Genomic DNA, 13,412 nt, shown 5'->3' with positions numbered 1-13,412 from the left:
TAAAGTTGGACAGACAAATGCAACTAAACAGGTAAAACTCATTAGATGAAAATATACTAGTATATGTATATATATAAAATCAGGATATGTATATATATCCTGATTATTTTCTTTTAGCACCTTCAATTCTTCTTCCATTTTAGTATTAGCTTGAGTCTGTTGCTGAAGTAACTGCTGCAATTGTTGGAAAGAAATGATGATGTCCTATAAAAAAGTATAAATATGACATTAATTGAAAAAGTTTTAAGGCAGTAGGTATGTTTCTAAACTCATTCTTAAAAATATATTTTCTAGTTTCTTAACTTATTATCTTTACAGTTTAATTTCAATGCCATAATAAACAATATACTGAAATAAACTAATGACATATTTTATTAATTTAATATTTAACATAATTTGTATTACATGATTTCTTACAAAGTATTATTTCTAAGAGTTCCTCAAATAATTAACAAAGTTTTTGAAATGGACCACGAATTCTGTGAAAAATGTACTACTGAAAAATGTAAAGAATTCAAAACTAAAACTTTTGTTGGTTTCCCCCCAAATGGTAAATATTATCACTACTAAAATATATCACTGCTGGTGGGCTAGGATGGCAATGGCATGCATTCAGAATCAAACAGAGGAAAAGCAGAAGAGAAAAAAAAGAAACAGGAGAAATTTTCTTTCACATATCTTTTTTTAGAATAGAATAAGTATAAATATCAAATAAATGCAAATGAGAGTATAATGTCCTATAAATGCATGCTCTAAGCATACATACATTTCAATAATTATCTGCTAGTGGTCCAAACTAAGGAAAAAAATTAATTTATTTTTATTCTTTTTATTTTATTTATTTATAAAATATTTTAATGTAATCTTTTTTCCAGCTTTATTGAGATATAATTGCCATATGACATGTAAGCTTATAGTGTACAATGTGATGATCTGATACACGTATTTATTGTGATATAATTAACACAATAAGGTTAAAATCTCTATCACCACACATAATCGCCAAGTTTTTTGTATGTGGTGAGAACATTTAAGACTCTCCGTATAAAATAAATAAGCTACAAGGATATATTGTACAGCACAGGGAATATAGTCAATATTTTATAATAACTTTAAATGGAGTATAATCTATAACAATTTTGAACCACTATGTTGTACACTTGAAACTAATATAACGTTGTAAATCAACTACACCTCAACTAACTAAATAAATACTTTTAAAATAATATGTCTTCGGAGTCTCATAAAAAAAAATCTACTCTCTTAGCAATTCTCAAATATATGATACAGTATTTTTAACTAATGTCGTCATGCTATACATTCCATCCTCAGAACTAACTCATCTTACAACTGGAAATTTGTATCTTTTGATGAACATCTCCCCATTTCTCCTCTGATTTATTTTTTAATGGGAGTATAGGTGAGACCTGGTTAAAAGAGGTACACATGTATCCATTCAATATACACCAACTGAGTGCTTACTATGTGCTAGGAATTGACCTAGGCATGATTCCATTTGTTACTTAACTTAGTTTATTTCCCACATTGTATTTGGTTTTTAAAATATTTACTGGCTTCCAAATTATCTTATGATTGCTTGCCTGTTTTTCTTCTTGAATATGGGTAATCTCTTCATTAGTCTTCTTATTTAATTCCAATTCCTAAAAAATGTGAATAATTTTAAAGTTATGATACAAAATTCAGCAAATTATACATTGAATTCAGTGCTTAACAAATTTGGGAGTGTGATGACCTATTATTACTCCAGAGAACCAATGTTTGTTTACTGTTGAAGCAGTGACTCTAGTGAACTGAAGATGGTGTTAGATACCCAGTCCAGGCTGGTGCAAACTTATAAACATTAATGTTAGAAACTATAGAATTTCTCATCTCCAAAAGCTTTCCTGAGGATACCATTATACCAGAAGATTACCTGATACCATATTAAAGTGAAAATAAAGTGATTACAGCTAAATTTTATTATCCTAAAGTTTTGTTGATAATGCCGAAAATTATCTAGCAATTTTTTAAAATTTTGTAAAATTTTTTACTATGTATATTAACTCCACAAAGAAGGAACGTTTTTGTATTATAATCCTCTTATTTGTTTATATATCTCATAAATTTTCATAGATTTTACAAAAATGTTCATTTTATAAACATGAATATATTTAATTAAATACCATTTTGAGTCTTTCTTGAAGTTCTTGAAATTTTTGTTCTTTAATTGTTAAACGGATGTTTTCTTCTCCCATCTTATGTTGTTGACATGTGACCTTGGTCTTTATCAAGTCTGAGGTTACTTTTTTAAGTTCCTTAATGTAAGAAACATCAAACAGAGAATTCAGTACACGTTTCATCAAAGCAAGGCACTTTTCTGACAGTTTTAAAGTTCATTTTAAACCTATCACTATAATTTACTATATTTCATATATTAAGATACTACTACTTTCCCATCAAGGTTCTTTTTCCCTAGTTTCCCTGCAAGATAATTAGCCAATGCTATTTGTAGTTATGGAATAGGCAAACGCAATGACACAAAGATAGAATGCATGATCTTTGTTCTTAAAAAGAATACACAAACTAAATGAACTAACCAACCAGAAGCAGGGTGTTTTCACTGATGACTTATTCAACAAAAATCTTTTAAGATAAAAACATGATATAAAAGATTATCAATTCCCAAGTTATTAGCAGCTAATGAGAAAAATTTATGTAAGAAATAATTATAACGTGATGAGTGCTATAATACAGGAAGGAATGTATAGAAGTATAAAGAATGAAACAGTTTGGTTGAGGGCATCAAGAAGGCATTACACAGGAAAGTGGTATTTGAACTGAGTCTTTAAAGATAAATTTTTGAAGAGAACAAGAAAATGAGTAGATATTCCAGGCAAAAAGATTCAGAAAGGTACAGAAACATGAAAGAGCACATTTTTCAGGGAAACAGAACTAATATGATATGGTTGGAGCTAATATGTTATGGGTAAGGGGGAGGAGTAGAGTACTAGTAGTTGTGACTAGAAATTTGGCAAAATTCAAATATTGAAAGATTTGTAGGCCAAGCTAAAGAGTTTTAATTTTATCCCATAGACAATGAGGAATTAACCACTGAAGGATTTTAAATAAGAGAATGACATAACAAGGTTTGCATTTTAGAAGAATAACTCTGGCATCATTTTAGAGGATAGACTTGAAGGGGATACAAGAGAAGTCTTCACTGTGAAGTTATATGTCCACTGAGTTTAACAGATACATCCAAACACATTTAAATCCCGAAACAACAACTTCTGAATGGTGTGTACTTTATTGTACTGCTGTTCTGTGTATATTGACTATATTAAATACTCAAGGATCTGATTTTCACATTCTTGATTACACAGCACCTGAACTCCCTTTGAATTCTGAAGGCCCACTAGAGAAGCCGGAAATGCCAAATACTAGCTTTATAAGCATGACACCAGGCTCTGCTAATCAGAAGCACCTGTCTTGGGTATTGGATCAGGAACTAAACACAGGAACAAGAACTGTTGCAAACCTTTCTGTTGGTGGATAGCAGGGGCTGTGCTAGTAACTTCAACCTTCCATGGACAACAGTGATACTGATGGAGCAGTAGCAGTATCTACTATGGTCAACAGTGATGGTACAAGCTGCAGTGTACAACAACTTAGTAGTGGAAGTTGGTTATATACCTTCTCTTGTTTCTGACAATTTCCCAAGTCTGAGATGACCAACATCCAAATTCCTTTGCTGAAAAAAATCATCTTACAATTATGAATCTTGATTAATATACTTCAATTTTTAAAAGGTTGTATTTAAGAACCGAAGTTGGTTCATTAGTGTGGTGAGATTACAGGAAATTTTTATTTTCTTCATTTTTCTGTTAGGTGTTTTCTCTTTTTTTCTAAAATAAACACATTTCTCATGTATCAGTTTTTAAATAGTATGTAAAGCTATGGAAACAGGTGCAGTCACTTAGTAATTAGTTAGAGGAAAGATGATGACAAATGACTGAGTCTTAAAGAACTCCAAGATTCATGGATTAAAGAAGTTGCTAATACAGAAGGCTGAGAAATACAGTCAACTGAGGCAGGAAGAAAACCAAGAGAATGTGGTATCAAGGAAGCTGAAAAAGGAACGGCAGAAAACAGGGCTGTCGATACCTCCAGAGTTCTACATGTTATAACCTCAGCCACCTAGAGGGAAACTTGCCTGACTGATTACCTTTTAACCCCTAGTCCAAAATCCAGGAGAATGGATTCATTCGTCTTAGTTCACATACTCCCTTTAGATATGTGCACTACATAAAATGACTGCTAAAGTAACCGCCTGGGTTAAGAGATACGGCTTTATTCTTAGGAAAGCAGGCAGACAAAATAATGTACAAAGAGAACAATCAGCATGTACTGAATAATGAAAGAAGGTTGAATGAAGGACGTAGGCCTTGAAGAATGAGTAGTATACTGGATATCCTTCATTTGTCGCTCCTGATTCACCCTCCACTTTCTCTGTGGCCTGTGTGGCATCTGTGGATATAGCAAGCAAGCTCCCTTCCCTCTGGCTTGTGGGGTTCAATCTCTGGGAGGCATCAGTAAATCAGTATGCTGGGAAGAGAGAGAGATGGAGGTGTTTCCCCAGCTCCCTCCCTACATGACAACAAATTGGCAATAGCTCTGTACCTTTACCAAAGGTCACAGCTTCTGAACTGTAGCTTTCTTCTACAGCTTTACCTATAGCTCCCTCTAGGTTCCAGCATCTGCTTCCTTCGCTTGCCACCATCAGGTCTAGCTTCTATCCCTTGTTGGTTTCCCTTAACTCTGCCTACAACTCTGTAAATAGCTCTTTCATCAAACTTTTCTCAATTTCCCATACCAATGTTCCATCTGTTTCCTGCCTCAATCCTGTTTATTTAATACAAGTAAGTTGAGAGAAGGCATTTCAAGTTGGGGCAGGGAATATGGAGGAGAGAAAAGGTAAAAAGATAGGGAAAATTAAGAATTATGATAATGGCAACAAAGATTTTGGATTAAACAGAATGGAAGATGCTTATTAGGAAGTAGTAGGAAACAATGTTGAAGATGTAAAATGGGACCAGACCATGGAAGTTCTGGAAAGCCAATTTAAAAAGTTTGGGACTAAATCAACATGTTGTACACCTTAAGCTTAAACAGTGTTATATGTCAATTATATCTCAATAAAGCTGGAAAAAAAAGTTTTGGACTTGATTTGGTAGACAAAGGAAAATTATTCAATTTATCATTCCTTCTACATATGCTAAGTATCTAGCATGTGTCAGGCAAGTAGAAGCAACAATATTAAACTAGTAACTTAGTAAAGTTAGTCTAGCAAAAAGAGTGAATAAAAACTGGAGAATAGAACACTGGCTACGAGGTTATTTTATTAATCCAGGCATGAGATGATGAATGTCTATACCATTGAGAAATGGATAATAAAAAATGAGACATTCTAAAGGAAGATATAATTGAATAGACAAAAGAAATGAAGGAAAAAAGATGATTTCAAAGCATTTAGATGAAGCTAGAAGAAATAAGAGATCATGAAATGTGAAATAGAGATGCATGAAAATGGAAAGGAAACGAAAAATCTGCTTCACTGATGAAATAGATGAAAAATCTATTAAAGACAAGATATAAGAGAGGGACAATATTCTGAGATTGACTCTTAAGAAAGCCAAAAAGCACAAATCAGTAAGCCTAAGCCATAGGCTGTTACTGTTCTAAAAAAATCATTCATTCATTATTTTTCAAATTATAAAAGGTTACATATGATGAATTCCCTCAAATGAAGTTTCAAGGTATCAGTGATGGTTCACCTTCATAGGCAGCAAGATGGTTTCCTTTGAAAGGAGAGTTGTATGATTTTTTTTTTTTTGGCAGGGGGAGGAGGAAGGATGGGGAGAATAAAGAATCAATCCGATGGGTGACCCTGAAATTACAGTAAGTCTTAAAAGGCGATGACCTGCAGGCAGTTGAAAATACAGAACTGGAGATTAAAAGAAATGTCAGGCTAGAAATATAGATATGAAGTCATCTACATGAAGTGAATGATGGAATTAAGGAGGATGAGCTAATTGAAAAAAAGAATATGAAGAAAAGAAAGAGACGTTATGATACAGCTTTGGAGGAATCGGAAAAAAAAAAAAGATCATCTGGGAACCTGAGGAATTTATTTGTACCCAAAGACCCTTAAAAAGTGAACTATCACACAGATCTTCAAAATTAATACATTTTATATTTTAAACATCATTTTGTACAAAATACAATATTCTGAATGAAATGAAAAGCATGAATTGTCAGTATAAGTTAGGATGCTTTGGTTACAACTATCAGAAAACCATACTTAAACCATTAAATAATAATGAAATATATTCTGTAGCAAGAGGTAATTTAGGTATTCCACAGCAACTGTCTCTTCCTGGAACTCTTACTAAAGAGTTAGAAAATTTTTCTTTGAACCACTTCCTGCTAGCCAGAATTAGATCACATGCTCATTCCTGAACCAAATACTGGCATAAGGAATGGAGATAATATTAATTGGCTTAGAGACAGACTGATCATATGAGGTGCGCACTAGATGTTGAGGAATTATCACAATATCCACTACATGAAGAATTTCAACTAACATAAAATTTATAGGTTTAGAATATTACTGACTACAAATAGTATACAGTACAAAGTGAGGATAAATGGAGACTTTCTTACAAGATGTTTGACTTTGAATAATTCAACTAACTGTTGGATCCAGTTAAGTTTTTAAATTGCGCTCTGAGAAGTCCTAGAGGTTCCATGGAGCTCCTCCACAGCTGCTGATAGAGAAGAAAGAGCCAACTTGCATGGCTCCAGCGTTCCTAAAACTCTCCCTTCAAGCACAAGTAGCTCTACTTTGTTTTAATACTGAGCTTCCACATCTTTAATAGAAGGTTCTACAACTCAAAGAAAGATAAAAACCAGTAGATCAGATGATCCTTATGATCCCATGAAATTTAGAGAAGATCTGAAGATGACAAATAGTTGGGAGAGAACTAGTCATTGTAGAAATAGAATATAATTCAAGCATGAAGGGGGAAAAAGCAATTAATGAGTTGGAAGAAATTTCAGACCTTCCTATCTCATAAAAAATTTATCAGATGAGGCAATCCTTTAGTTGTCTTGAAAGCCTATGCATATAACTCACCTATAGTTATGGTGCAGAAAAACTGCACCACCAAAATTTGCTTAATTTTAACCTAATTTCACTTGCAAGTAACAATAATCCCATAAATTTCTAAGCATGTTAAACTTTCTGAAGTGCTTTTCCACATATTATTTTATATTTGTTACACATATATAAAACAGGAAAGGCAGGTATCATTAAATTCATATTGCAAATGAGAATATAAGGAGAAAAGCAACACTAGTATGATCTAAGTCATGTACCTCCTTAGGATGACTATAGTTGGAAGGTTTAGTTTTAGAGAAAAAAGGTAAAGTATGAGTTAAAATGAACAGAATAAATGAGAAATATTATGCAGGGAATTATGTGTAGGCAGGAATAGGCCAATGGACTGGGTGAAGTAATGGAAACTAAAAGACTAGAGGTCAATCTAAGAACAGAGTGCGGTGTGTAAATGGTACAGGTGATAGAAAAGGATGCTCTGGTTGGAGAAGGAGAAGGGCTGAATGACAGAGCCCAAAGGAAGCAGTATTTAATGATGAGTTTCAAGGTAATGGAAACACTAGTCTAGACATGCAGAATCAAGGTCTATGGGGACCTAGTAGCTTAGGACGATGAATATTAGCAACTTCCCCTTTTAATAAACATATACTTTCTAATGGTGAATGAAGCAGAGAAGAAACTTATGTGGATGAATTGCTTATACTGTTACTGTTACCAGTAGAATGGTTAAGATCACAGGTTCTGGAGCCAAATTCGTTTGGGTTCCAAACCTCACTCTATTTTCCTTGTTGTGTAACTTTAGGTAACTTACTTAAATGCATTCTGCCTCAAGTTCCTCATCTGTAAAATGGAGATATAATTTTTAAAAAAACTAACAAAGTGCCTGGCATGTAATAATCTATGCAACAAGTATTTGTTGAACATCTACTACGTTCTAGGCATTGTTACCTGTTATTACTACTAAGGTGAATTCAAGGGATTCTATGATTATTTTCTCTACTTTTAGAATAAAGTGGTCTGAAGTCCTAATGGTGTTATGAATAACTAAGTATTCTTTATTTAAAGAATTAAGATTCATTATTTCATAACTAATTACAATAAGAGTTTTTTTGTAGAGTATGAACTCCTCAAGGAAAAGAACCACGTTTCATACTTATCCCATAGAACCTTAACACAGTCAGGGATCTAAGAAGAACTAAAAATTTTAATGAACATAAGAAGAAAAGAGTGATGAACATGATATCAAAAAAATGTGACACCTTTGCCTAAAATAAGATTTGATGAAATCAAAGTTGATTTATTCAGGATAAAGCAAATGGCAATAAAAATACTTGATGACAGCAGTCAATGTCAGCCAAATAAGACTATTGTTAATGACACAATAGTTCATAGTCAATTTGTAAAATTGTATAGAAAGTGGTAGGCGTAGTATAGTGCTAAGTATATTGTATAGCATATAGGAAAGTACAGTGCTGGGGGTTTAATCACTTATTGAACCAGATGGCTTCCCCTGATCAAGGTAACAACCACAAACCTGTAGATCACCATGTTACAAATAGATGCTCCTCATTTAAATGTGAACAGACCACTACAATTTTCTTACCGATAATAAAAAAATAAAGCTTAGTAGGTGGTGAGTCACTAACATTATGCTAACTTTAAAAGAACAGCATATTTTGGGGCTAGAACCTTGACTGTCTTAATCAACAGCCCTAAACTTGTGAGATTAAAATGGGTTAATTCTGCATTACAAATTCAGATCCAAGAATCTTCTAGAAAACAATTACAGACATAAGACAATATAATAAAACATTCTAGTTCATAAGCCATATGGTCATTGACTCAACAAACTTTCTGAATAAAAGAATTTATTGATCTTATTTATCCACCCTGGATAAACATTCAAAAACAGGATGATAGTTAAATTGACTATGCGCACTGAAGGATACAAAAATAAAGACAGTCATTTCAGCAATTAATTTAAGCTTTTAAAAATTTAGGAGATTATTTCAAAGGAAAAATATCTGTTAGAGCACCTCAAAGTTTTAATCTCAACTCAGATTTTCAGGATGTTTGACTAATATTTATGTTGTTACTTGTTATTTAGTCAAACACCACCTGAGTAATAAAAAATCTTTTATGCTGAACTGATTTTTTTAAAGGACACCAATGACATTAGGTTTAAAATAATGTACATCTTTCTTTGTTTTGCACATGGTGTTCTAAAACCTTGCTTTCAAGCTGCTTTTTTGTGCACTAAAATGGTAATTTTTAAAAGAAAACTTCCAACAATTTTTCTGAATTTTAAGTTTTTTTATATTGGGTTTTCCTGGAGCAAGATACACCTGTATAAAGTAAACAACTTAGAAATTAATTAGATGGCTTGTTTTAAATTAGTGATCTGTTCTAGATTCACTCCTAAGATACAATGTCCTATTGATAAAAATATAATTAAACTGAGGTATATGGCTAAAACTTAAAGTACTTTATAATTCTCTGAATTAAAAAAAAGGATTGCTTTTCTAAAAGTTTTTCTTCTGTCTAGGTTACAAAGTGCAACAAATGTCTTATGTCTTTCTGTCAGTACATTTTTCCACAACTGAAAGCATGGAGCTGTTGTAATCAGCTAAGTTTTATAGAAGATACTCTAAAATACATAATTCCTATTACAATAACTGTTATGAAACAACAGGGAAGTGGGAAGGGAGTGGCAAGGGGCAAAAACCCAGTATGTGGCTGACAAAAGTAAAAACTAATCATTTCTTATGTCTTTCTTTTTCTCTTATTATTAATTATGTAATCTTAAGAGCATACTAAATTAAAAGCAGAAACCTTCACAAAATGATTTTCGACTGAAAATATGTTTTTGATTTTATAGCTCTTATAGCTTTTAAATACCCTGAACTTTTAGTACATTGTCTGTTTTCTAACCATTTTATTCAAAGCTGTTAGTGCAGCAAATAAGCATGCAGCACATGCTTTGATCTCATTAAATTACAACTTATAGTTCCTAGAGTCATAAATATCAAGCCCTTTTCTCCTTTACCCCTCCTCTTCTGGTATGAGGTAGTCTGTTAAATATCACTATCTCCTTGAGTCCCCTGACGTTTACTCAGACAAATAGCAGAGGTTATGAATGCTGCTCACAGATAGTATCAGGAATTCTTCATGATTGCCATAATGGTGAACCCAGCATTCAGAACTGTAATACTTAGTTTTATCTAACAAATAAGTTTGGTCTGTTTAACTTTGCTCCACAAAAGGAAAAAGAAAAAAAAAAAAAGAATTCCATCTTATCACAAACCAGTAACTTAACTGTCCTGGACATAATCATAGAACAGCATAAAAGAAAAATAAAAGTTATCTTTGGAAAAATTAATGATTAAAAGTGTTAAATGAGTAATGGAAAACAATGTTAGTAGGCTTGATTAGCCTCTGAAAAAGAAAATCAAAACAGAAAACACTTTTCTTAAAGTTAAAAATTAAGGCTACAGTAAAAACTACAAAATTATTGTACCTAGTATGTCTGAAATATTAAAAACTATCTGTTAAAATATATTTGTAAATTCTTACCCTTTCAGCTTCTCAAACTTGGAACTCTCAAAGGTAATAACATTCTCTCACCTTAGCCTTCTCTACAATCTCTCTTCCAAGAACTATTTAGCAGCATGATTACTGACTTAATGCTTTCTATAGAGACAGAGGCCACCATCACATGACACCTCAGTACATTAAGGCAGCCCTGGCCAAGGCTGCAAGACCTGGGAAAAGGGGGCAAGTGTGCTCATGAGCAACACTATTCTACTTGTGTACAGAGAAATTCTTTACTCCTTTCACAAAAATCGAGCAAGGGAAACGCTCCATGGATTTACATGAGCCTCATCTCCATCTACAGGTCAGTCTTAAACTGTACATTAGAAATACAATAGTCTATTATGTTACAATGCAACATTTGTCCTTATTTAATGAAAAAAATACATAATTTAATAGAGAAATTTATGAGGTATAATATTTTCATAATAATGCAAAAACTAACTGAATAAAGCACATGACTATTTTAATATAATCATCAAATTAATGATCTAACCACTTAAGACATTGATAACAATATTAAACAAAAAATAAACCAAAGAGATATCACTGAAAATGTGCTTATTCACAACTACTCAGTCAGTATTATTTATTTATATTTGTTTTCAAAGTTTATATTGATAAAAATGAATGGTCTATTTAACAATTGATTTGAAATGACAGATGAAATTTTCAAATTACAGCTTTTTCTCCTTATATTGTAAGAGCCATCTCTAATATTCTTAAATGTGACTGAAAAGAAATATTCTTTACATATAAACTGTCCTCTTGGGACCTCCCTGGTGGTCCACTGGTTAAGAATCCACCTTCCAATGCAGGGGACGCGGGTTCGATCCCTGGTCAGGGAACTAAGATCCCACATACCAGGGGGCAACTAAGTCCGCGCGCTCTAGAGCCCGCACACCACAACTAGAGAGCCTGCATGCCAATTAGAGAAGCCCGTGCGTCGCAACAAAGAGCCCACGCGTCACAACGAAAGGTCCCCCATGCCACAACAACGATCCCGCACACTGCAACTAAGACCCGATGCAGCGAAATAAATATATAAATAAATATTTTTAAAAAACTGTCCTTTTAGGTAGTTTGCTAGATAGACAGAAGACTTTTAAGGGCTAGGGACATACACTTATTACCATTCTAATATTCTGTACTGGGCTACCCCTATGCTCTTACTTTCTGATCCCTCGGGTATAAGGAGAGAGTCCAAGGAATATGAAACCAATTTATTGGCAGTTATAAGAACAAGACCTAGATATAACAGAGTTACAAATATTAATGGTCTTTGAACTCTGGCTTAGCATTTAGAAGTCACGTCAATCTTTAGCCCACGTGGTCCTGCTTTCCTTGAAATGGTACTAAAAGATAAAATAGTAAAATTTCCTGATTTCTTGAATTATATATTAAAGTATATGTCATTCATCTGGTAGCACAAACACTCCTCTTCAAAACTTAAGCCTGTGTCTCTGTAAATAATAAGTTGGCTTAATAAATTTTTAATTTTTGTAAAATTATAGTTAAATATAAAAACAGAGGGTCTTCTGGTTTGTGGTCCAGCATGTAATGAGCTTAGCTAGATGTTTCCACTTGATCCTACCACAAGTAAAAAGCTGAACAAACTGAAAATCAGCAACTCCTCTTACATCTGCTAGACAAATGAGGTCATAAGGCAAACTGCTGCCTCAAAAACTGGAGAGATGGACAGGTAAATACAGAGAATCAGAAACAGAAACCTCCACAGGAACCAATGCCACTGTAGGAAAAACTGAACTGTAATTGACTAATTCCCAGAGGCTCAGAGTGGATAATTCAGAGTTAAAAAATTCAGTGGGACACAGTCATGGGGGTCTCAAACTTTTGTGAAATTTTACCTCCAGGTCCTCTCATAGTGAATATCAGAGAAAATTCCCTCCTGCTAAAAGCAGGAGGAAAAGGAGAGAAAAAGTAACCATTTTGAAATACACCAACTCATTTTTTTCTTATCAACAAGTCCTGCCTTCAGGAGAAACTATTTGACCTGAGTCTAAACTACCTGAGGGAAGGGTAATACCCAACTCTAGCCCCCTCTAACCATCCTTGTGCCATATAGGGTGGGTGGGCAGGGACTGAGAAGCACTGGTGAAATTCACAGTCCAGGGGCAACAGGCTCATCTAATCATCGGACACCCATCCCCCTACCTTACCACTACATTACCATACGCCTATTGACTTCAGTTTCTTTCACCCAGTATATCACGTCTGCCTTCCAACAAGTAAATTACAAGGCATACTAAAAGGCAAAAGACACAATTTGAAGAGACTGAAGAAGCCTCAGAACCACAGTCAGATATGGCAGGAATATTAAAACTATCAGACCCGAAATTTTTTTAAACTATGATTAATATGCTAAAAGCTTTAATGGAAAAAAACAGACAAAACATGGGAGAACAGATGGATAATGTAAATGGAGAGATGGAAATTCTAAAAAAGAATAAAAATGAAATGCTTCAGATCAAAAACACTGCAACAGAAACGAAGAATGACTTTGATGGTCTCAATAATAGACTGGACAAGGTTGAGTAAATAATCTCTGAGCTTGAGAATATAACAATAGAAATTCTAAAACTGAAAACAAAGAGTAAAGACTGAAAAAGCATAAGAGACTATC

At 33.4% G+C, this 13,412-nt stretch overlaps 1 protein-coding gene across 1 annotated transcript in view; it reads right to left on the bottom strand.

Moving 5' to 3' along the window:
* CCDC73 (coiled-coil domain containing 73) overlaps positions 1 to 13,412 on the bottom strand; it is a 137,131-nt gene that overhangs the window by 37,758 nt on the left and 85,961 nt on the right. Inside the window, exons 10-12 of the mRNA XM_082628345.1 lie at positions 2,184 to 2,315; positions 1,602 to 1,661; positions 100 to 204 (exon numbers count right to left, since the gene is read on the bottom strand). Coding sequence (XP_082484471.1) covers positions 100 to 204; positions 1,602 to 1,661; positions 2,184 to 2,315 — 297 coding nt within the window. The remainder of the gene's footprint in view (positions 1 to 99; positions 205 to 1,601; positions 1,662 to 2,183; positions 2,316 to 13,412) is intronic.

This window comes from Mesoplodon mirus (genome assembly GCF_964341445.2).
Source record: "Mesoplodon mirus genome assembly, chromosome: 7".
Classification (NCBI taxonomy): Eukaryota; Metazoa; Chordata; class Mammalia; order Artiodactyla; family Ziphiidae; genus Mesoplodon; species Mesoplodon mirus.
This window is presented reverse-complemented; position numbering and strand designations above follow the sequence as displayed.